The sequence below is a fragment of the Homarus americanus genome, unplaced genomic scaffold (assembly GCF_018991925.1).
Source record: "Homarus americanus isolate GMGI-L3 unplaced genomic scaffold, GMGI_Hamer_2.0 scaffold39675, whole genome shotgun sequence".
Lineage (NCBI taxonomy): Eukaryota > Metazoa > Arthropoda > Malacostraca > Decapoda > Nephropidae > Homarus > Homarus americanus.
This window is the reverse complement of record NW_024736071.1, coordinates 7,619,404-7,644,974: the sequence shown is the minus strand read 5'-3', so window position 1 is coordinate 7,644,974 and position 25,571 is coordinate 7,619,404. Positions and strand designations below refer to the sequence as shown.

At 45.9% G+C, this 25,571-nt stretch overlaps 1 protein-coding gene across 2 annotated transcripts in view; it reads right to left on the bottom strand.

Moving 5' to 3' along the window:
• Positions 1–25,571, bottom strand: part of LOC121871777 (nuclear receptor coactivator 2-like) — a 202,352-nt gene that overhangs the window by 140,283 nt on the left and 36,498 nt on the right. For both annotated transcript variants that reach the window (XM_042374248.1, XM_042374249.1), the window contains exon 3: positions 15,377–15,530. In XM_042374248.1, coding sequence (XP_042230182.1) covers positions 15,377–15,530 — 154 coding nt within the window. The remainder of the gene's footprint in view (positions 1–15,376; positions 15,531–25,571) is intronic.

Below are 25,571 nucleotides of genomic sequence, written 5' to 3'. Positions count from 1 at the left end.
CAACATGTGTAAAAGAGACAACAATTTGGTATAAGAGTCAGATATACAGTACAGTGAGACAAGTATGAACACCTTGTATGGGGTAGTCATGTTGGTAGTTACATAATGGTGGTGAGAGCAGGAATACTAACAAGGCAGACACGAAGTGAGAGCTAAACATCCACTACTGAATCCCCCTGAATGACCAAGAGACAATTCACACTCTCCATACTGAGCAGTACTGCGACTGTCACCAGCTATCACAATCAGCAAAACCCCAGCCAGATATATAACTTCAACCGACTACCTACCATCATTGCCTGGCGCCCCGTACCACAATTATAGATACCTCGCCCAACGAACGTTCGCCTATCTTCTGCCTGCAGTGGTACTCTCATTATGGTACGATCACTAAGGATAACACCTTCTACACGTCGTCTTCACACAACACTAATCAAAACACTTGATAATAGTTTCATATATTTTTTCCACTTTAGGATTATAGACTGGTTTACTGAGGAGTCCAATGATCGATAATGAGGTGAGGCGGGCAGGTGAGTGGCCACCAGAGGAGTGCACGACAACTGGACCCTCGCCACACCTGCACGGGAGGCCTCGTGGTCTTGCTATTCCCACTAAAACAAACCACTCAGGATGCGTGCATGTATAGCTGAAGAAATAAATATGAAGGCAAGGAACATTACTGAGACAACAGAAAAATAAATATGTAAATAAGTACTGTAACAACATGTAATGAAAGTAACCAATAAAGGGAAATTACAACAGAAGGTGAAAACACATCAAATAACTACGGCGAGTGACGTCAAGGAAAGTGTGAATAGATTCCTCTAGAAAAATGGGGAAGGAGCAAGAGTTAGAAAACAGGATACTTCTAGAGATAATTGTGTTCAGGTAAACTGCAGGGGAGGTAATGACGCCCCGAGGATAAGAAGAAAACAGAAGTTACCTGTCTCATAAACGACCGAGTTATCTTAACAACATATCTGGAGACCGTCTGACTTAACACGTTACAGTTCAGAAATGCCTGAGATGGATCTTACTCACTAAAGTCATTAGAACTGCAATGACCTTGATACAAGAAGAAGAAAGAAAGATAAGGAAAGGAAGCGAGAATAAATAAATAAATAAATAATATATATATATATATATATATATATATATATTGTGTGTGCAGGTGGGATGGTGGAGCCGCCTACCACGAGGATCACGCCACTCAGCTAACACCGTCATAAACCAGACAACCGCAACCACCGACCACTGTACTGCCACCACCAGAAGAAGGTTTCAAGGAAAATGGAGGGTTGTGAAGGGTACTGAGGTTGTGAAGGGTAATGAGGGGTTGTGAAGGGTACCGGAGGTTGTGAAGGGTACTGAGGGTTGTGAAGGTAATGGAGGGTTGTGAAGGGTACCGGAGGGTTGTGAAGGGACTGGAGGGTTGTGAAGGGTACTGAGGGTTGTGAAGGAAACTGAGGGTTGTGAAGGTATTGGAGAACTTGCAGATGTAAGGACAAGCAAATGGGGAGGGTAGAAATGGGGTTACATCAAAGTAAGAAGCGTCTGTCAGCCAACAACAACTAAAACGAGAACAGAAACAACTGAGAACACAATCCACCATCAAAAAAACATATGCCAAGCCTAGTTCACGGGTTCTAGTGCTGACAACAAACCAACGACAAAATGTATATGCGAGCGCTAGCAACCATGAACCAGCACCATGGAAGTACCGGTCTGTGCTTAGTTAATATCAGTTAATTTTTATAGTACCATTAATCAGCACTCGTGCAGGTGAAACTCGGGACGGGATTAACCAGGTTTAAGACCACTTCCCAGCGATAGACACACTGGTCCAGACTAGGAACGTGCTCCAGAACCGAGACCGGTGCCTTCATAGTTCCAGCTTGGAGTATCAAGGTGATGGTGGTCGACGAGTGGACGGCCGACAGGTAGGTAGCCACTTCCTCACACTAATGAGCACCTGGTCACCCAGCAGGTGGCAATCTCACATCATATGAGCACCTCGTCACCCTGCAGGTAGCAATCCTCCCTCACACACCACATGAGCACCTGGTCACCCTGCAGGTGGCAATCTCTCACACACCATTTGAGCACCTGGTCAGCCTGCAGGTGGCAATCTCCTCACACACCATTTGAGCACCTGGTCAGCCTGCAAGTGGCAATCCTCCCTCACACACCACTACAAACACACTCACGATAAACCCACCGCAATGTGTTCTAACAGAGGAGATAGGCAAACAGTGGTACATAAAGGTTTCAAAAGTGAGAAGAAAAGCAGGTGAGAAATATGAAGTAACAAGAAAACAGAAAAAATACAAAGAAATAAATGAGAAATAAAAAGGAGAACATAAGGCAACAAAAGGGCGACAGATAAAAAAAGGAAACGTGATAAATTAGATCACGAGATTTGGATGATGGTGGTGTAAATGAGAGTGTGTGTGAAAACGGATGGGAGGGGTGTGCGGTGAAGGGTGATGGAAGCGTGAGAATGGAATAAGAGGGGAAACTGATGAATGACAGACAGACAGACAGATAAAGAGAGAGAGAGAGAGAGAGAGAGGGGGGGGGGGGGTGGATGGAACGCCGAAAATTGAAAGCAAAGGGTTAAGGGAAGGGGGTAAAGGGTATTAGGCGTGGGAGGATGCAGTAGTCTGAGCAAAGAGAGGGGAGGAGGGGAGGGGGAAGGAAACGAGTGCCAGGCTTTGGGGGATCAGAGGGGCCAGGCTTAGGTATAGAGGAGAGGGAAGAGTGGGGTAGTGGGGTGGGGGTGGGAGAAGAGGGGGATAAGAGGGGTGAAGAGGATTACAGCTGCAACAATGAATAATAATGAACAGTGGTGGTAAATAACGAAGAGGTGTAATAACGAGTACAGAAGGAGAGGATTGGAGAGGTGTGGAGGTAAACGAGGTGTGAGAAGTGTAGAGGGGAAAGAGGTGTGAGGGGCGTGTAGGGATGAGAAGGAGGAATGGAAGTGTTAAAGGGGAATGGAGAAGGGAGAGGTGAGAGAACTGAGGGAGAGTTGTGAGGAATGATGGAGATGGAGACTAAAAAGGTTGGAGGTGATGGAGGATAGGGGTTAGGGGAGGAGACAATGAAGGAGGGAGAGGGGGGCAGTATTAGGTGAGGGGTAGTGACGGAGGAGGATGAGTGAGGGGTGAGAGTAGGAGGGGAGGGGTAGGTGGGGTGGAGGGGTAGTGTGGGAGGGGTTAGTGGAGGGGGAGGGGTAGTGAGGGGTGGAGGGGTAGTGTGGGTGGAGGGGTAGGGGGTGGGAGGGGTAGTGTGGGTGGGAGGGGTAGTGGTGGGAGGGGTAGTGGAGGGGGAGGGGTAGGGAGGGGTGGAGGGTGGTGAGGGTTTGGGGGCAGGAGGGTGGGAAGGGTAGTGACGGAGGTGGGTGAGTGAGGGTGGAGGTAGTGAGGGTGGAGGTAGTGAGGGGAGGGTTAGTGACGGAGGTGGGTGAGTGAGGGGTGGAGGTAGTGGAGGGTGGAGGGGTAGAGGGTGAAGGGGAGTGAGGGGTGGAGGGTAGTGAGGGTGGAGGGAAGGGGAGGGTGGGAAGGGTAGTGGGGTGGAGGGGTAGGGGACGTGGAGGGGAGTGAGGTGGGAGGGTGAGTGAGGGGTGGGGAGGGGTAGTGAGGGTGGAGGGGTAGTGACGGAGGTGGGTGAGTGAGGGGGAGGGGTAGTGAGGGGTGGAGGGGTAGTGAGGGGTGGAGGGGTATGGTGGGAAGGGTAGTGGGGTGGGGGGTAGTGACGGGAGGGGTGGGAGTGAGGTGGGAGGGGTGAGGAGGGGGAGGGAGTGGGAGGGGTGGAGGGGTAGTGACGGAGGTAGGTGAGTGAGGGTGGAGGGGTAGTGAGGGTGGAGGAACAGAGAAGAAAAGAAACTATGAGTGAGAGGAAGGTAAGAAACAATTTGAGGAAAAGGTAGGAGGGGCAGGGAGGGAGGAAATAAGAGGCAGCAAGGGAATGAGTGACAGAGTGAATGAGAGAGGCAGGAAGAGACTGGTGGTGATAGGGAAAGAATGAGGAAAGCGGGGAGGGAATGGGGGAAAAAATAAGGAAGGCAGAGAGGGAATGAGAACTAGGAAGGAATGGAGGTGGCGGGGAAGGAGTGAAGAAATAAGGTAGAGTATATGAAAGGAAGAGAGAGAGAGAGAGAGAGAGAGAGAGAGAGAGAGAGAGAGAGAGAGAGAGAGAGAGAGAATGGGGGGGACAGGGAGTGAGGGAGGCAGGGAGTGTGTCTTGGGTGAGAGTCAGGGGCGACCACTGCTCACAAGGTCCAGCACGCCTACCTCGGCCTTCTCTCGCCTCCCTACCGCCCCACAACGCCCTTTCCCCCACCCCACAAACTGATATTTCTTATTTTCATTCTCACTCACTTTCTCCACACCCCCAAAGGCCCTTCCCATCTACACATACACCCTTTCTCCCGCCCTCCTCCTCCTTCTCCTCCAACCATCCCTCTCTCTCACTCCCTCCCAACCTCCGCCCAACACACTGGCTGGTTCACTCTCACAGTTTCCAATACCTTTTGCAAGTGTCATCACACCAGGACCTAAAACACCAGAGTCACCCCTTCCTACGCCTCTAACTCTATCTCTGCTCCCCCTCTTATTCTTTAATTCCTTCTTTCTGTTCACCCTTCGACTTCCTTATTCTCTGTCCTCTGTCTCTCTGTCTCTCTGCCCTCTTCTCCTCTCTCTCTCATCCAACTCTCTTTCCACCCTCACATTTATTGCATGAACCATCGACCCCTTTAAACTCTCATGAATCAATATATCCACCACTAAGTCATTCCCAACAGACTTCAATCCTGCTGCAGTATTCCTAACGTGATCGATAGTCCGCTTCATCTCCGCCCACCACACGTCCATGCCTGGCCACGGCTCTACCTGGCCATGTCTCTACCTGGCCACGTCCTAACCAGACCACGTCCCCGCCAAGTCATGTGAAAACCTGACCACGCCCCTACACTGGCCACGTCTCTACCTGGCCATGCCCCTACCTGGCCATGTCCCAATCAGACTACGTCGCAACATGGTCACGTGACAACCTGAGCATGCCACTACACTGGCTACGTCCTTGGATTTCCACCTCCTTACGTACCACTAACTACACACCACTACAATGACACCACCCTCACACCACTACACTGACACCACCCTCACACCACTAATAGCCATTATAACCAACGAACGAGCCACTCAGTAGTTAGGTCAGGTGAGGCAATTAGTAGTGGAGACGAGAGCTGGTTATTAAGAGAGAAGTGATACACCGTGTTTGGCTCTACAGTAATTACCACTAACACCACTAATCGCCCCCCGCGTGGAGCACCTGTCTAACACCAGGGTGACAGACTCTGCCTCTCACCCTCCTCTCCTCTCTCACTTCTGCTTCACTTTCTATAAGCTGTGTGGCTGGCTCTTCACACTAGACCAGTGGTTCTCAACCTGGGGGCCATGGCCCCAAGGGAGCCACGGCAAGAATTTAGGGGAGCCACGGCGAGCTGTTATTAATTGTACGTTTCCAAATAATGTTGGGAATCTGAATTAAACAAAACTTGTATTACTTATTTTGACTTGGCAGAAGAGAATTTTCATTCTTTTTTGTCATTTTGTTTAATCATAACGACAATACATTTTTAATATTCACATACTCTGGAGCTAATTTTATTTTTTATTTTTTACGGATTATTTAAGATTTCACAGGTCGAGTCCCTGTCTGTGTGACAGGCGCTGGACCGAGCTGCTGAACTGACTTGTTCAGTACGTGTCCGTGTGTCATCCCTTTGCAAGTGGTGATAGGACCGAATGGTGGGGTTTGGGAGAAAAATGAAGGAGGCCACGAGGATGTTGAAAAATTCCTCAAGAGGGGAATGGAGTGAAAAGGGTTGAGAACCACTGCACTAGACCAAAAGTAACAGTACAGCTTGGGGCATTTTAAGTAATAACAGTATAAAAGCGCTACCGCTGTGGGTCTGCCCCTCCCTAACACTGTGGGTCTACCCCTCCCTAACGCTGTGGGTCTGCCCCTCCCTAACGCTGTGGGTCTGTCTCCCCCTAACACTATGGGTCTGCCCCTCCCTAACAATGTGGGTCTGCCCCTTCTCGTGCCCCCAGGAGCTCTGGTGAGGGTCTCGGTTACTCGTATGTCTCCCACATTCCACGTCTCAGATTGCAACATGTCAGTCGTCTCAAGGCTCACAGGATGCCTGTATGAGGAACACATTAAATAGCCGGAGTGAAATGTCTAGCATGACAGTACTCAAAAGAAGAGTCATCCATCTTCATCAGGAACCAAGACGTTACGACCAGCGCTGATATCCCACACGACAACAATCAGGAAAATAAAAACTGTTTATCATATCCAACAATATCAAACAACGTTGCAGATCCTCATTTGACTTGAGGGTTAAAACTGTTTCCCTCCCCAAACTAAGAGCTTCAGGAGACTGTATCATGCAGCTCAAGTGAATTTTCATACATGAATTTAGGAGACATTTTTTTTGGAGGGAGTCAACGTTGTGCCGCGGCTTAAGTGTGCCAGTTAGGTGATTTTTTGTGTGTGTGTGTCTTTGACTTACAAGGAAAAAATAATAATAAAGGTATTTTTTTTGGAGAGAGCAGTAACGTCCTTGATGTCTTGGATAACATACGACCACTAAGAACAATACGAAGCCCATGTTGTTGTGATGCTTGCCCCCTCCCCCCCCCCACACACACAATTTATTATATTGAAGAAAAAACGAAAAATACAAGAGAAAAATCAGAGACTGAACCAGCCAAAAAACCTTCAAGTGACGTACTGAAAAAACAAACAGAAAACAAACACAAATGACGCGATAAAACAACCAAACGTAACTTAACCTAACACAAGTGACGGGAGAAAAACCTACAATTGGCGGGGGTAAAACCTACAAGTGACGGGAGAAAAACCTACAATTGACGGGAGAAAAACCCACAATTGACGGCAGAAAAACCCACAAGTGACGCGAGAAAACCCACAAGTGACAGGAGAAAAACCTACAATTGACGGGATAAAAACCCACAAGTGACGGGAGAAAAACCCACAAGTGATAGGAAAAAACCCTAAAATTAACGAGAGAAAAACTACAAATGATGGGAGAAAAACCCGCTAGTGACGGGCGTCCCATGAACGCATAAGTGACAGGTGAGTCGAGGTTTGGGGCCGTCATTATCGCAGACGCAGATAGCGTTCCTCATTTGTGTATTGTCATGTCTTATTTACATTAATATTTATGTTATTTCTCTCCCAGTGAGGTATAGTTATTTTTCCACCAATATTTAAGTAAAATGACAAGGTTCATGTTTATATACAGGTAATGATTGACAATACTGGTTAGCGGTTCATCGACTTCCTGGCATTCGACCATCTTCCACCTCCCAGTAAACGACCATCCACATAGCTTCTTAGTACGGTAATCGAAGCAACATTCGATTCTTAATACAGAAAATAAAATAAAAATTCCATGTCTCAAATATAGTAATAAGTATGACAATTCGTAACAGGTTAGCATTTTTTACATTTAAAACAAACAAGCTTTTTTTACATTTAAAACAAACAAGATATTTTCGTCAGGTTTTCGTATTCTTTTCACAACTCTCACGTTCATTTTCGAATGTATCAAGCTTAACCTCAGCTTAACCAACTTAGCCCAGAGGAGCGAGTCATGGAGCGGCGCCTGATCCCACACTGTTTACAAATGAGGGACCAATGCTGTCTCATCGTGCTGGTGGTAGTGAATAGTAGTGGCAGTGCAGTAAGTAGTGGTGATGGGAGAAACAGTAGTGATGATGGTGATGTGAGTAGAAGTAGTACTAGTACAGTATAGGGTTGCCATACGTCCGTATTTTCCCGGACATGTCCTCCATTTAGGTCTCGAAATCTTCATCCGGAAGGAATTTTTTAAATTCTTCAAAAGTCCGGAATTTCAGCTTCCATCATTTTCTCCACGGAAAGAAACATGAAACTGTAAAGACGAGAGAGAGGAGGTGGAAACAGTAGAGATCTTGTTCAGTTTTCGTCAGCTGATAAGTCAAGTGTACGCCTGTACGGTGTTGTCAACTAGCTGCTAGCAGTTTTTGGGGTAACCTGTTGTGCCATGTACTGCTTTTCCTTGTTCTTCAGCCACACGCATTATTATATATATATATATATATATATATATATATATATATATATATATATATATATATATATATATATATATATATATATATATATATATATATATATATATATATATATATATATATATATATTTGTATTTAGTGCTATTACAGCCGTAAATGAAATGATAAAAGTATACCATTTTTTCTTATGGCTTTTTTTTACACTGTAGCATTTGTTTTTCTTGTCCTGCATTTAAGGCATTTTAGCAATTTTCAACTTTATCTATCCACTTTCGCTATATTATTTACGTGTGTCGACAACTGTGACGGTAACCGGTGGTTGGCCAGTCTTTAACCTGCAGTGACAGTGTCTGATTTTAGTCTTTGTTGTGGGTTTGTCGCTTGGTGCCACAGCTAGTGCTTACGATTTGTTGTACTTTTCCAGAGCATAAAACGGTCCCGGCTGCATCAAGTTTACATAGCGCCAAAGTGTGTGCCAGGCGGGGGTGATGTCTTCGGGAACGTCCTCTTTTTTGAATGTTCAAATATGGCAACCCTATACTAGTACATAAAAACATAAGAAAATATGGAGTCTGCAATAGCCCGGTTGGCCTGTGCATGGCAGCTCCTGTCGAGAGTTACAACCACTCTCTATCGTCCATGAATTTATCTAGCCTCCTTTTAAAACTTTCTAGCGTCCCAGCACTTACTACAAAGTTGCTAAGCTTGTTTCACTCGTCTACCACCCTATTTGTGAACCAGTTTCTTCCTATCTCCCTCCTAAACCTAAACTTATCCAACTTAAATCCGTTGCTACAAGTCCTATTCTGCTCGGATATTATAAGAACTTTATCTATATCTCCTTTATTGATTCCTTTCACCCACTTAAATACTTCTATCATATCTCCCCACACTCTTCGTCTTTCTAAGGAATGCAAGTTTAGTTTCTTTAATCTATCCTGATATGGAAGGTTTCTAAGTCCCGTAATCATTTTCGTCAATCTTCGCTGCACCGACTCCAGTGAATTGATATCCATTCTATAATAAGGGCACCAGAACTGAACAGCATAATCAAGGTGCAGCCTGACTAGAGCAAGATATAATTGCAATATGACTTTCGCACACTTACTACTTACACTTCTAGAAATAAAACCTAATACTCTGTTTGCCTTATTTCGAACATTAACGCAATGTTTTCTAGGCCGAAGGTCCGGGCTTACAAGTACCCCTAAGTCTCTTTCACAAGGTGACTTCTCAAGTTGATGTTGTTGAGGCTGTATACATTGACAGTATTTGTTCTTCCAATATTAAGTACGTTGTTGTAATAATAGTAAATGGTGATGGTGGATAGTTTAGAAGAGGAGGAAGATGAGGAGGGTACACAAGGTACGAGAGTGAGAGGTGCCAGTATTCAGAGCTGCCACCTACCTGCCTGACTCCCTCCCTCCCTGCCCAAGTGAAGGTGAAAGTACCACCCGTATCACTTTTTTTTTACTCGCAACCCTGCAACACTGTCACTGCTGCTGCTCTGCTACTGCTTCTGCTGGAGGTGTGACTACTACTGTCTCTGCTGGAGGTGCGACTACTATTGCTTCTGCTGAAGGTGTGACTACTATTGCTTCTGCTGGAGGTGTGACTACTTCTGACTTGCCGGTGTTGTTACTGCTTCTGCCGGAGGTGTGACTACTTCTGAATTGCTAGTGTTGTTACTGCTTCTGCAGGAGGTGTGACTACTTCTGACTTGTTGGTGTTGTTACTGCTTCTGCCGTTATTACTACACTCTTACGGTTTCATGGTTTGATAATACTTTGCCTGTTGGTGCTATTGTTTTCTTTTCACTGATGGTGCTCTTACTTATGCTAGTGATGGTGCTCTTGCTTATGCTAGTGATGGTGCTCTTGCTTATGCTAGTGATGATGCTCTTGCTTATGCTAGTGATGGTGCTCTTGCTTATGCTAGTGATATTATGCTATTGTCGTTAGTATTCCCGCTTTTCCTACCACTACTGCTGCTTCTCCTGGTCATTACTGTTGCTCCCTTCACTGACAGCCTCCCGGACTACTGTCACCACTGTCGCTGTCGAGGCAAGGTTGTCACTCCACCATACTAGTACACACCGGATCGTACCAAAGATATGCAGTGAAAATACCTTTGCTTCTTGCTGTCCGAAATATTAGCGTGTTAAACTTCTAGCGAAATGTCCACAGAAATCATGCTAATAGGATTTACAATCTCTCTCTCTCTCTCTCTCTCTCTCTCTCTCTCTCCTCACCCCCAGCCCTATCTTCTTGTTCTGTTACATAAATATGGGTCCCGGATACCGAACACTTGCAGGTCCTGTTTACACTAACCCCTTTACACGTTTTACGGGCGGCGCAAATGCTATCGTTATCAACCCTCCCCCAAAAATATTATATGCAAAATAGAGTAGAGGACACCAAGGGCGATTCTTTAGAGGGGAGGAGAGATAACACAACGGTTGAAAGATAACTATTTTTTTTTTCAAATTGCTGTATCACTCGACACACTAGACCCACCTCATACTAGGTTAACTCATAACACAAGTACTTCACACTACAGGTACTTCATACTGAAATCTCACACTGAAATGTTACTTATACTATAAGTAACTAATATAATCAATAAAACGAATACAACATATAGATGATGTTGGTGATGATCAAGATAATAATGTTAGGTAAACTAGGAAGAGCTCAACCAACTCAAGCTTGGGCATACTGACTAGCTGAACGGTTGACTGGTTAGTTGGTTGATTGATCGACTTGGTGGTAGATAGATAAAAAAAATTATCACGCGAAAATTTATGTGAGTGTGCGTCTAAGAGTCCAAAGACAAGATTAGTCTAAAAGCATAAGAAGAAATATTTCTGGGACGGTCAGGCCAGTGGGAAGGGTATGGGGGGGGGGTGAAAGGAGCGAGGAGGGAAGGGTTGCTAGGGTGGAAGGAAGAGTGGGGAGGGTGGGAAGGGTTACTAGGGTGGAAGGGAGGGCGAGAAGGATGGAAGGAAGGGCGGGCAGGGTGAAGAGAAGGGTAGCGAGGGTGGAAGTAAGGGTGGGAAGGGTAGCGAGGATGGAAGTAAGGGTTGGGAGGGTAGCGAGGGTGGTGAAGGTAGCGACGGTGGTGAAGGTAGCGAGGGTGGAAGGAAGGGTGGCGAGGGTGGAGAGAAGGATAAGGACGGAGAGGGTCTAATTCTACGTACCGTACTTGATTACCTACAAATGAAAGCGAGTGAAAAGATGGATTATGTTAATGATGACGTCTAAATTAATCGCAGAGATAATCGAGTTATACTAGCGCGCACACACACACACACACACACACACATGAAATTTCCCACGTCCGCCAGAGTTAACCAATGCATACAACTTTTTTTCTTTCTCCAGGCAAGTGTTGGGAAAACGTGTGACTTATGAACGCTCATAGATGGTCGGACACACGGACAGAGCCGAGATATAAACCCCTGAACTGTAGCTGGGGCGAGACGCTCGTAGAAAAGGAAGGAGCGGTATGCCGGGTGGAGGAACTAACGGTGGTGCTGGCCAGGTAACGGGACGTGTTCAGCCACACTCTCCCTCCTGACCCTCATGACACACAACCCCGTAACTACTGCAAAACGAATGTTGACCCAAGCAATAACGGAATCGCACACTGAAGTTGTTCGTTCACCTACACAAAAAACACGTCTCACATGGCGATTTGCGAACCAATATAACCCTAATGTGGCCAAATTGGCCACATATCGCCAATATGAGTCAATCATAAACATAATTTGCTTCCCGTGGCTATGATCTGTTCGGTGTCTAGATCGAGTATAAAATTATTGGGAAATGATGGTGCCTCTATTGCCCTTTGAGGCTGTCACTCTGTGTGCACGGCCAACCACACTCAACAAATCATACTTATAAAGTGGTAAATCTAATTAGTATCAATTCTGGATAACAATTTTACCATCTTTTCCCCAGATCACAGAGCCACGGTGTGTAAGGGCGGTGGTCACCTGGCCCGCCGCGCAACAGGTGGTCCACCCGCCCCAGTCTTGACGCAACGCACCACCACCACTCCCTCACTTGCCTCCCACACACATTCGCAGCAGCACCACCATCACCACTCCCCCATTTGCCTCCCACACACAATCGCACCATCACCACCACTCCCCCATTTGCCTCCCACATACAATCACACCATCACCACCACCACTCCCTCCTTTGTTTCTCACAATCTCTCGCACCACCACCACCACCACCACTCCCCCATTTGTCTACCACACACACTCGCACCACCACCACCACTCCCCCATTTATCTCCCACACACACTCGGACCACCACCACCACTCCCCCATTTGCCTCCCACACACACTCGCACCACCACCACCACTCCCCCATTTGCCTCCCACACGCACTCGCACCACCAGCACCACTCCCTCCTTTGTTTCTCATAATCTCTCGCACCGCCACTCCCTCAGTTGGCTCCCAAACACTCTCGCACCACCACCACCCACACATAAAATGTGGTGTGCGAATGTACCTCAACAGCATTTCTTAAAAGAGTTCGACGATCAATACTTTCCTATGGCACTGAGGAACCTTGAGGTTATTATTATTATTATTATTATTATTATTATTATTATTATCATCGATGAAAGTGACGGTGCGGATAAGGATAATATATATTAACTAATAAATATACGTGAGTCTAGTAAAGGAAAGGAGGTTCTCATAACACATGACCCGGTTCTTCAAAAACTGACTCCCACTACAATGCTTCAATGACCCAACGATCCAATGTGAGAACAGTACCATAGATCATCACCAGCTCGAGCATCACCATCGCCTGGCGTCCTCCCCCACACTTTTCAATGACTTATGAAAGCTACGCCAGGTGAAAGTTTCCTCGCCCTCTATCCGCAGTGGTGTAGTAATGGGGGACTAGTAACGACAGTCAGACAAACACTGTAGGAGGCTGGTGGCACTGCACGAGGCTGGTGGCACTGTACGAGGCTGGTGGCACTGTACGAGGCTGGTGGCACTGTAAGAGGCTGGTGGCACTGTAAGAGGCTGGTGGCACTGTAAGAGGCTGATGGCAGTGTACGAGGCTGATGGCAGTGTACGAGGCTGGTGGCAGTGTACAGGCATATGGCAGTGTGCACTGGTGGCACTGGTGGCAAGGGCTGGTGGCCCTGTAGAGGCTGGTGCTGTAGGGCTGGTGGCACTGTGGCACTGTAAGAGGCTGATGGCAGTAAACGGGCTGGTGGCGCTGAGGCTGGTGGCACTGTGAGGCTGGTGGCACTGAGGCTGGTGCCACTGTACGAGGCTGGTGGCCCTGTAAGAGGCTGGTGCCACTGTACGAGGCTGGCACTGTACGCGCTGCACGAGGCTGGTGGCGCTGCACGGGCTGGTGGCGCTGCACAGGGCTGGTGGCACTGTACGAGGCTGGTGGCACTGTAAGAGGCTGATGGCAGTGTACGAGGCTGGTGGCCCTGTAGGCTGGTGGCACTGTAAGGCTGGTGGCACTGTAAGAGGCTGGTGGCCCTGTAAGAGGCCGATGCACTGTAGAGGCTGGTGGCCCTGTAGAGGCTGGTGGCCCTGTAAGAGGCCGATGGCACTGTACGGGCTGGTGGCCCTGTAAGAGGCTGGTGGCACTGTAAGAGGCTGATGGCAGTAAACGAGGCTGGTGGCACTGCAAGAGGCTGGTGGCCCTGTAAGAGGCTGGTGGCACTGTAAGAGGCTGATGGCAGTAAACGAGGCTGGTGGCACTGCAAGAGGCTGGTGGCCCTGTAAGAGGCCGATGGCACTGTACGAAGCTGGTGGCCCTGTAAGAGGCTGGTGGCCCTGTAAGAGGCCGATGGCACTGTACGAGGCTGATGGCACTGTACAAGCTGGTGGCACTGTACGAGGCTGGTGGCCTGTAAGAGGCCGATGGCACTGTACGAGGCTGATGGCACTGTACGAAGCTGGTGGCACTGTACGAGGCTGGTGGCACTGTAAGGCTGGTGGCCCTGTGAAGCTGGTGACACTGTACGAGGCTGGTGGCACTGTACGAGGCTGGTGGCGAGGCTGGTGGCACTGTACGGCTGATGGCACTGTACGAGGCTGGTGGCACTGTAAGAGGCTGGTGGCACTGTACGGGCTGGTGGCACTGTACTGATGGCACTGTACAGGCTGGTGGCACTGTAAGAGGCTGGTGGCACTGTACGAGGCTGGTGGCACTGTACAGGGCTGGTGACACTGTACGAGGCTGGTGGCACTGTACAGGCTGGTGGCCCTGTAAGAGGCCGATGGCACTGTATGAGGCTGATGGCACTGTACGAAGCTGGTGGCACTGTAGGCTGGTGGCACTGTAAGAGGCTGGTGGCACTGTAGAGGCTGGTGGCACTGTGCAGGCTGGTGGCCTGTAAGCTGGTGACACTGTACAGGGCTGGTGGCACTGTACGAGGCTGGTGACACTGTAAGAGGCTGGTGGCCCTGTAAGAGGCTGGTGGCACTGTAAGAGGCTGGTGGCACTGTAAGGCTGGTGGCCCTGTAAGAGGCTGGTGGCACAGGCTGGTGGCACTGTAAGAGGTTGGTGGCACTGTATGAAGCTGGTGACACTGAACGAGACTGGTGGCACTGTAAGAGGCTGATGGCACTGTACGAGGCTGGTGGCACTGTAAGAGGCTGATGGCACTGTACAGGGTTGGTGGCACTGTATGAAGCTGGTGGCACTGTAAGAGGCTGGTGGCACTGTATGAAGCTGGTGGCACTGTAAGAGGCTGGTGGCACTGTAAGAGGCTGGTGGCACTGTACACACTGTACGGGTTGGTGGCACTGTATGAAGCTGGTGGCACTGTAAGCTGGTTGGCACTGTAAGAGGCTGGTGGCACTGTAAGAGGCTGGTGATTCTGCACGAGGCTGGTGGCAGTGGTATCCAAGGAGATGTGAGCGATACACGACAGTGGGGTGTGGTGGGGAAAAGAGGGAGGGAGAGACAGGGGAGAACATGAGAGCTGGAGGAATGGGACATTACAGGGAGAAGGAAGGAGGAAAGGATAAAAGGGAGGGAAGGAAGAGTAAAAGACGTGAAAGGATGGAGGGAAAGACGAACAGGGAAACGTAACTGGTTGATCGTCTGCAGCAGGATGGAAAGGGAGGGAAACAAAACAGGGAGTGAGAAAGGGAGGGAAAACAGAGAGACAGGGGGGGAGGGAGGGCGGGAGGGAGGGAGGGATGGGGAGACGTACCTGATTGACCGTCTGCTGCAGGATGGCGCACTTGTCGGGCTTGACAGAGAGCGAGCTCATGTCAGAGGCGATGCTGGCTTGGATTAGCTCGGCCAGCTCCTCGATGTAGGTGTTCTCCTGCTCTCGCCGACGCTTCTCATTAAGGCACTTGTTGCTGCAAAACCAAACAAAGAGGCAACTCGTCAACAACCATCAGTGAGGAGGCCAAAGAGGGGAGCATCACAGGTCAAAGGGGAAGAGCTATGACAAAGAGGGGAGAGAGAACACTAACGATGAGGGGAGACAGCGAGGGGACACATGGGAATCAGGCATCTTGATATTTAAAAATAAAAATGGAGTTTCCTGTATCAAGCCTCAGAACGAGTCAGTGTGTGTCAAGACGCTCTATTAAAACCATTTACGCAAAAACAATAGTTTACACTAAAGGATTACGCTAAGAGAAGAGTTTACGCTAAGAGAAGAGTTTATGTTAAGAGAAGAGTTTATGCTAAGAGAAGAGTTTACTCTATGAGAAGAGTTTATGTTAAGAGAAGAGTTTATGTTAAGAGAAGAGTTTATGCTAAGAGAAGAGTTTACGCTAAGAGAAGATTTTATGTTAAGAGAAGAGTTTATGCTAAGAGAAGAGTTTACGCTAAGAGAAGAGTTTATGTAAAGAGAAGAGTTTATGCTAAGAGAAGAGTTTACTCTAAGAGAAGAATTTACGCTAAGAGAAGAGTTTACGCTAAGAGAAGAGTTTATGTTAAGAGAAGAGTTTACTCTAAGATAAGAGTTTACGCTAAGAGAAGAGTTTACGCTAAGAGAAGAGTTTACGCTAAGAGAAGAGTTATGCTAAGAGAAGAGTTTATGCTAGGGGAAGAGTTTACTCTAAGAGAAGAGTTTATGCTAAGAGAAGAGTTACGCTAAGATAAGTGTTAAGCTAAAAGAAGTGTTTACGCTAAGAGAAGAGTTTACGCTAACAAAGGAGTTTACGCAAAGATAAGAGTTTACACTAAGAGAGGAGTTTACGCTACAAGATGAGTTTAAGATAAAGAGAGGAGTTTACCTTAGAGAATGGAATTGAATTGAATTGAAATAGTTTATTTACACAGAAAAACACAGAGTGGATAATAATAACAATATTAACATGGCTGAACCAGTTGAGAACCTGAGCTTACCAGTTTACAATAAGAGAAGAGTTTATGCTAAGAGAAGAGTTTACACAATGATAGAGTTTACAGTAAAAGAACAGTTTACAGTAAAAACAGTTTACAATGAAAGAATAGTTTACAATAAATACAGTTTACATTCAAAGAACAGTTGACACCCTGATTACCTGCGGTTCACCTGCACGTGTTCCCGGTGGTCCACCTTCCCCCAGCCACTCGCTCCTCTCACACAAGATTTTTACCACACACACACACACACACACACACACACACACACACACACACACACACACACACACACACGGCAAAGGCACAAATAAAAAACGGATGAAATAAAATATACACCGCCACAAAGAAGAAATTATTAAAAAAATTAATACTAGTTCACTACACTAACACCCCCCCCAACACCCCCACACCGTCAAGTTACTAACATCCACACCGTCACGTTACAAACACCCACACCGTCACGTTACTAACACCCCACACCGTCACGTTACTAACACACCCACACCGTCACGTTACTAACACATCCCACACCGTCACGTTACTAACACATCCCACACCGTTACGTTACTAACACCCCACACCGTCACGTTACAAACACCTCCACACCGTCACGTTACTAACACACCCCACACCGTCACGTTACTAACACACCCCACACCGTCACGTTACTAACACCCCCACACCGTCACGTTACTAACACATCCCACACCGTTACGTTACTAACACCCCACACCGTCACGTTACAAACACCCCACACCGTCACGTTACAAACACCCCCACACCGTCACGTTACTAACACACCCCACACCGTCACGTTACTAACACACCCACACCGTTATTAACACGTCACGTTACTAACACATCCCACACCGTTACGTTACTAACAACCCCACACCGTCACGTTACAAACACCCCACACCGTCACGTTACTAACACACCCCACACCGTCACGTTACAAACACTCCCACACCGTCACGTTACACCCCCACACCGTCACGTTACAAACACCCCCACACCGTCACGTTACTAACACCCCCACACCGTCACGTTACTAACACACCCCACACCGTCACGTTACTAACACCCCCACACCGTCACGTTACAAACACTCACGTGTCACGTTACTAACACCCCCACACCGTCACGTTACTAACACACCCCACACCGTCACGTTACTAACACACCCCACACCGTCACGTTACTACCCCACACCGTCACGTTTCTAACACCCCCACACCGTCACGTTACTAACACACCCCACACCGTCACGTTACTAACACACCCCACACCGTCACGTAGCTACAACATACTTCTGGTAGAATTATTTCCCATCCTTAATTAGCCAGTTTACAGTAGAGACGTCTATAACTACTATTGCTACTAATACTATTACTCTGTTGTTACTACCACCCAGTACTACTTTTTTTTAAACGTGGCCTCCAACATCTCCTTATAGCTACACCTTCCCCACCATCTTATTACCTAATTATCCTAATACAAAAGTAACTACCCAAACTGAGTTAGGTAAGCCGAAGATCTATGCGGCATTCGGTGACTGTTGCCTCAAAGTTAATGTCTGCGACTGTGTTGGCTTAGGGGCCGATGATCTCGTTCCCCTCAGGCAAAGCAATGCAGACCTAAGTAGAGAGGACAGGCGACACTTCATCATGGTTCCAACGGAACTTCTGGGCTGCTACTTCTGTTCAGATTGCACCTCGTCCAGTCAGGCGTACACGCATGTTGTACTTGGTCCCATCCCGCCAGATGTTGTGAACACCAAAGGAGTGAAGCTGCCATGATCCACATTTTGAATTTTCTTCGCATACACCCTGTTTTTATCGTTCTCGTTCCTCTCGTGTGCAGCCTCGAGAGAGAGGTTATGGTGACATGCGGCCATCGGGTCGAATATCCTGACGTCAAAGAAGGCTCGCTGTCCCCCACGTCCAGATTCCTCGAGTGCTGACGGCCACACGGGATTCGTTGGATGTGTTGGAAGTCCTATGACGGAGATTCTCACAGTTCAATGCAATGAAGGTCGGTTCCACCGTGACATATTTCCTTCAACATATTCGCTTTGAGAACCCTTACATCACCATACTTCATGCATACGAAGCCCCCCTTGCACACCTTACCCTAGAGCAATGGCATTTGTAAGTTCTTATTTGTTAAGGCTGAAGCCTTTTGCTCTTAACGGTAACATTGTTAGCCAGTTTGAAGCGCACACCTCCTGCGCTACAACTACTTTTTTCTCAAGTTCACCGACAATTGTTGCATCAATTGCTGAAGTTTACACTTTGGGTGTGCTGCCGTCCTGTCGTAATGGAACGTCGAATCTTGTGTAATTCGTTGGTATCCACCTCGCTTGCTGCATTTTGAGCTACTATGTACTTAATGAGGGCTGCTGTGAGCTTGACAGACTTCTGATGTTCAGTGGCAGCAATCTCTTCTGGATTAGCAATTCCCATTCCTCCCAGTCTCGGTGGTAGTGCAAGGAGGGACCTTTCTGCTGGGGTTAAATGGTGGCTTTTCACTAGTGTTGGAATAAAAATTACTACTACTACAACTATTAGTCTACTACAACAAATAATAATAATAATAATAATAATAATAATAATAATAATAATAATAATAATAATAATAATAATAATAATAATAAAAATAATAATAATAATAATAATAATAATAATAATAATAATAATAATAATAATAAAACAAATTAGGATACTGCACGCATTGTCTCCGTTTTAAACCTTCCAGGAAGAATGGAAAAAAAAGAGAGAGGGAGAGAAGCTCTCCACCTTCCCTCTTCAGCAACTTGATGACATCAACAATGGTGTTAGTCCCATAATGATGTGATAATGGCAACGATGATGATAATGATAAAAGTTCTATGATGACAAAGATGAATGTGATAACAGGAAGACGAAGAATAATAATGGGAAGCAGAGAAAAACAATACTGTCTATTAATGGAATACAATTAACACCTTGTACGCCGCCACAACACACTAAACAAGAAATTCAGACCAATTAAACTCTCTCTCTCTCTCTCTCTCTCTCTCTCTCTCTCTCTCTCTCCTGTCACGCATAATAATAATGGATGTCCTTCATGTTCGACGATGACCGGCCCTCGGGCCACCTATGTTAACGAGTTGTACTGTATGACCCAGAGTTAAGAAATAATCCAAGAAAACCGTACAACTCGCCAACTGCACTGGCTAACCATTACCCCAAACACAATCCGCCAATCAATTAACATTCAGGTCCCCAATTACTGCTAAGTAGACAGAGGCAGTTGGCGTAAAGAAACTTACACATAGTTTCACCCTGCCTGGGGATCGAACCCGGGACTACTCGCTTGTGAGGCGAACATACTGACCGTTACAAAACAAACACACACACACACACACACACACACACACACACACACACACACACACTACTTGAGAGAGGATTTGATGGTAGTACCACACAGTCATTCCGTTACAGTAATTTAATAACTAATTTGTTAAGGAGTATTGTAAAACGTTATTTCAAACATTTTAATAATAACCCTTTTTTATTAAACTGAACTTGCTTCCCACCTGTATGTAAACTTTTAACACTACGAGTTACTACTGTACGCAGACTAAATATGGTGTAGATGCATAATTTTTCTCACCAAGCTGTTACCTTCTGCGAGAGGTGTAATATTACTAACAAGCTATCACCGCGGGAAGTGTCTCCATTACAGTTATATAACCGAGATCACATTCTTCATGGCTTTAAACACGGTCTCAAAGTAAACTTCCTGCGAGTACCGGAAGTCTCACCACCACCCACCAACCTGCATTCTGAAGCAGGTTGTAACACAGTGGTCTGTTGTCTCGAAACTGATTACTCACAGGTTACCTAACATCATAGTCGAAGTCGGAATGATATGAATGCTCTCCTCCAGCCTCAACCATAACCTAGAGGAGTGGAAGACGCTACTCGGTACGAAGAGATGGTCGGAAATCCGTAGTGTCCTCCAGTGAAGTGCTGACAAATACCACCATCGATATATAAAAAATGAGAAGCAAATGAGGAAAACGGTACAGATATTCACTGGCTGAAGTTTAACCTTTTCGAATAGACTGTTGTGGCATAAATGTGTTCCCTGTAGAAGAGAGTCGTGGAGCTTGTTAAGTGATACCCCAAGCATTTTAACAAGAGAATTATGTAAGTGGGAGAGAGCTACAATTCCCCCCCCCCGCCCAACCACACATACACGCCCCCTTTCCCGCACACACACAAAGGCAGCAGAGTACAAGATGGGCCTGAGGACAAAAAATGAAACCCGAAACCAATTACAGGTAAATTCCAGGTAATATCCGACAAGCATTTGTAGGAGGGTTTTCATGTTATCCTGTAATTAAGACTTTCACACTTGGTTTAGTAATATTAGTTTTTTATATTTCATGTTTTCATTTTAGATCAACTTTGGTAAAATTGAAGGACGGAAGAATCTCTGGCACCAATACCCCACACGCCTTGTACCCCCGCCCACCTCTCAGCTTGTGGCAACATTTCTCTGATTTTGACATATAAAATATCAGTCGTTTGAACTGCTGACCTGCATACATAATGACGCTGGTGAAGAACTAAAAGCTATTTCCTTCAAAATTAAATCAAGTTTTTCTCCATCAACCCCAAATTAATCTAGCAAGGTTCGCAAAGTTGACAAAAACCTTTTTTAACTAGTTTTTTACGCACTCATTCACTCAGGAACATGATACACCCGGCAGACACTGGTTAAAAACTTGAGACACAGGAAGTTAGATAAAAATGACATTGTAATAAATATCAGACGATGGTTAACAACAAAGGTGGACACGGAGTTTGGCTACATAATGAGGGAGGTTGAAAGGCAGTGGGACACATTGAGGTAGTTTGATGGGTAGGAGGGAGCTGGATATTAAATGTTTTCATGATTTAGACTCCGAAGATTAACGGTTAGTTCCACAAAATCTTAAAATAAAAATCTGATGCGGAAAATTGTGTCCCCCCAGGGCAGTGCGCTTCCTCCCCGTCTATTCATAATTCTTACATGTGACGCAGATGACAATATATATTTAATATTTATGTCAACTTTCACCGACTATATCAGAACCACCACAAAATTCTCCCAAAAGACACAAGGAAACTCTGCGACCTGGTATCAATTCAGTTGTATAATGAACAAGAATAAATAACATGCTGAACAGGTAGAAAATTAAATAAATGAAGAGCATCACTCACCTCGCGTTCAGTTTCTACTTACGTTTCACTACTACTACACACACGCACACACACACACACACACACTCAAGTCCCTGGGAGTTCCTGCACCCGAGCTCCTCAGTGTTTACACAACAGTCATACTTCCCAAACTCACCTATGCCTCCCCCACCTGGTCTTCCTCCCTTAATGCCACACAGCGTAAACACCTAAAAAAAAGTGCAAAAGAGGGCATGCAAGATTATTCTCTCCCCTTCCTACTCCACATATCAAGAAGCGCTCAACACGCTGACCCTTTCGACTCTCACTGACCATCACCACGACCTCATCTGCAAATTTGGTAAGAAGCTTCTACACCATCCTCGAAACCGGCTCCTACTACCACCTGAGATCCCTAGCCCGAGAATTGCTGTTCGACACCACAACCGCATCCAGCCCATACGTGCACGAACTGATCGCTATAAGAACAACCCAGTCCCAACCATTGTAAAAATTATCAATAACTTGTAATAAACCATTGTATTCACTCCCAGTAAACACTACTCCTTGCACTGTCACTATGTTGAAATGAACTGTAGTTTGAGCTTTTCCCCATCTAGTTATTATATATCTTATTTGTATCACTTATGTTACTTGTATATTATTTGTAATTCGAAACCCATTCCCCAAATATATAACTGTATATTTTCAGCCTTCTGGCTGCAAAGCTCTTTCAATAAACCGTTAATTATTATTATTATTATTATTATTATTATTATTATTATTATTATTATTATTATTATTACACACACACACACACACACGAGGAAATTCTAATTCGTTAATGACATTTAAATCTCTTTTAATTACTAGTAAGAACTTTTTTCTTCAAACAACTGTATTAAGCAGACCTCTCTGTTACTAATATATCCCACGAAAATATTAAATCAGAGACGGTGTAGGAAACAAGTCAAGTTTTACCAAACACAGAGCAGGAACAGAAGAGTGATCACGGCGGATGATCTGACCTTCAGCGTTCACAGAAAAAGTAATTACAGCACCGACGCAGATAATAACAGGTTGGGTAATGAGAACTTTTAAAACCACGAGATGCGAACCCTATGATGATACTGTTCAAACCACTTGTTCATCCACGCAAGAACTTTGTTGTTCGCGTCACACTTTAAAGTTGGAGATGCAGCCCTAATATAGTTAATGTATACGAGGAGGAAAATACTACGAGGCTCCAATTGTTCTGTGTAAACCAAACACTCCCCAACTAGCCAACTGGTTACAAGGAAATAATTACGCATGTTTCAGCCACTTCTATCCAATTAACCCAGCTGTAGGAGATGGGTCGGGTACAGGACTATTATGGGCAGGATCACAAGATCATTAAGGACTTAAGAGTTAAAACTGGATAAGTAGAAGACTTACGAAAGGCATATTTAGGACACGTAATACGACGAAAGAGAGAACGATATATGTGTAGGGGAGGAAGGTCCGGAGGAAGGGGGGGAGGCGGAGGAGGGGGGAGGCGGAGGAGGGGGGGAGGCGGAGGAGAGGGGAGGAGGCGGAGGAGAGGGGGTCCGGAGTAGGAAAGGAGGTCAGTAGTAGGAGAGGGGTCCGGAGGAGGGGGAGGTCCGGAGGAGGAGGGGGGGGGAGTCCGGAGAAGGGGAGGGGGAGGGTCTGGAGGATGGGAGAAGTCCGAAGAAGGAGGGAGTGGTAACAGAGGAGGCGGAGAATGCGGAAATATTCAATAAGTAATATTTTGGGAGAAATTTTATCCTCTGACGCCAGGGAGTATGACACGACGCAGCGTAATGGATGAACATCTCAACTACTGTAGTCACGCTGTCTACTCCAGTTAATGATAATGTTAGATACTCTGTATTACCTTATGTGGTTAGTTAACATCTTGATCTCACATATCACAAACTATACGGAAGAAAATTGAACCCTGGAAACGACGCAAGGTAAACTCCAGGTACTAAAGGTAAGACACATAAACCCCAACACGTGTTTTTCACCTGTCACACTGTACTCACCAGGAACGTCACTCACCACAGTTATTTAGAAAGCATCTACATAATATACACAATGTACTTTGACATACACATCAATGCTATGTCATAAAGTTGTCAATTTCACAACAACAATACTCATCAACATAACAGGTGTTCAATTCTACCGCAGCAGCAAAGTCCAAGACCCATAACTGAGAACATTAATAACAGAAAGTACAGAACAGATTATCGTGTGTTCTGTTGTGATGTATGTATGTATGTATGTATGTATGTATGTATGTATGTATGTATGTGTGTGTGTGTGTGTGTGTGTGTAAATCATACTACCTCCATTTACACACTGAGTCTTTAATATATAAAATCTTACAAGAGGAATAATATCTCACACACACACACACACACACACACACACACACACACAAAACGTTCCTAATATCTTCCACTTTATCCAGAACGTTTCACATTTATTACCGCTACACATGGCGTCGTGTCCTCAGTCAAAGACGTATCCCCAATCTCTCTCACACACAAACACTCCTCAATGTTCACAACTTCACGTGGTTCCTCCGAGATCACCGCCTGCAATCCACCAAAACCTCGAGGACATTCCCTGACGTTATCCTCCTCCTCTGGTCTTGCAGGACACATTCGCTGACACTTTAACTCGTGTTAGCGTTAGACGATACACTGCCTGACTTTATTCACCTCTCAAGTGGTTCAAGACGACACATTCACCAACTGTTAACTCTTGTCTGGTTTTTAAGGACACATTCACCAGTCTATGCAATTGTTTTCTAAGACTTTAACATCCACTCACATTATCCAGCTCTTTGTGGTTCCAAATGACACATTTACTAGCTTCATCCCACCTCATAATTATTACTTGTACCTTCATTCCCACAGGTCTTTCTAATCGAACTTTCATTAAAGCAACTTTCCAACGGTTGAGCTGAAGCACTTACGTCACTTCACAAGGTCGAGCTGAGATATCTATGTCGTCATTGATATACCTGCCAGGTAGGTATACCAACGCCTAGGTTGGCGCCGTAATTATGAGTTGCCCAGGAGTTACTGGTGCAAGAAGCATGTGGTGAAGTTACACGAGAAGTGTGGTGAGGAAATACAGATGTGGTGAGGCTGCACAAGGTGTGTGACACAGGTGTGGCGATGTAGCCCACGATCGACCCCAAGGTCCGTCACAGCACTAGTGTTTGGTCACAAGTCTCCTCAACGTGCCAAGTTCGCTGTGGTATTTCCTGTGGTCCCTCCTGAGTACACTCTTCACTGTTTTTTTGACCATTGTTATTGTGGTGGTGTTGCTGTAAGATCCCCGGTGTGAAGCTACACGAGTCGACTCGTACCCGGGTATGTGAGGCCACCAGCAGCACCCGCATGACGTCACCTTGTTCGAGCTGGGATTCCCTTGTAATTGTTTATCTTTTAGAAAAGTGAGTTACGTCATATGAATGTTACTGATAATATTCGTGTCACAGCTACTGATCACAATAAAGGAGTTTCCCCGAGTATCAGGTTCGGCATTATTCTCTGGTTAGTCAAAATAAAGTAGCTCTACTATCTTGAGTGTTCTTACCGAGGTACCCACTGTCCCGCAGTTTGTTCTTTCATCCGGAAAAACAGAACATCGGCAATTATACTGAACCATGACATTTTGATTTCATACATTTGGTACATATATTAAAAAGTCTATCATTTCTCAATTAAACATAAAATATTCCACACAAGCCAGTACTTACACTGATTTTTTGACCACATTAAAAATGCTGCCAATTTTAATCCT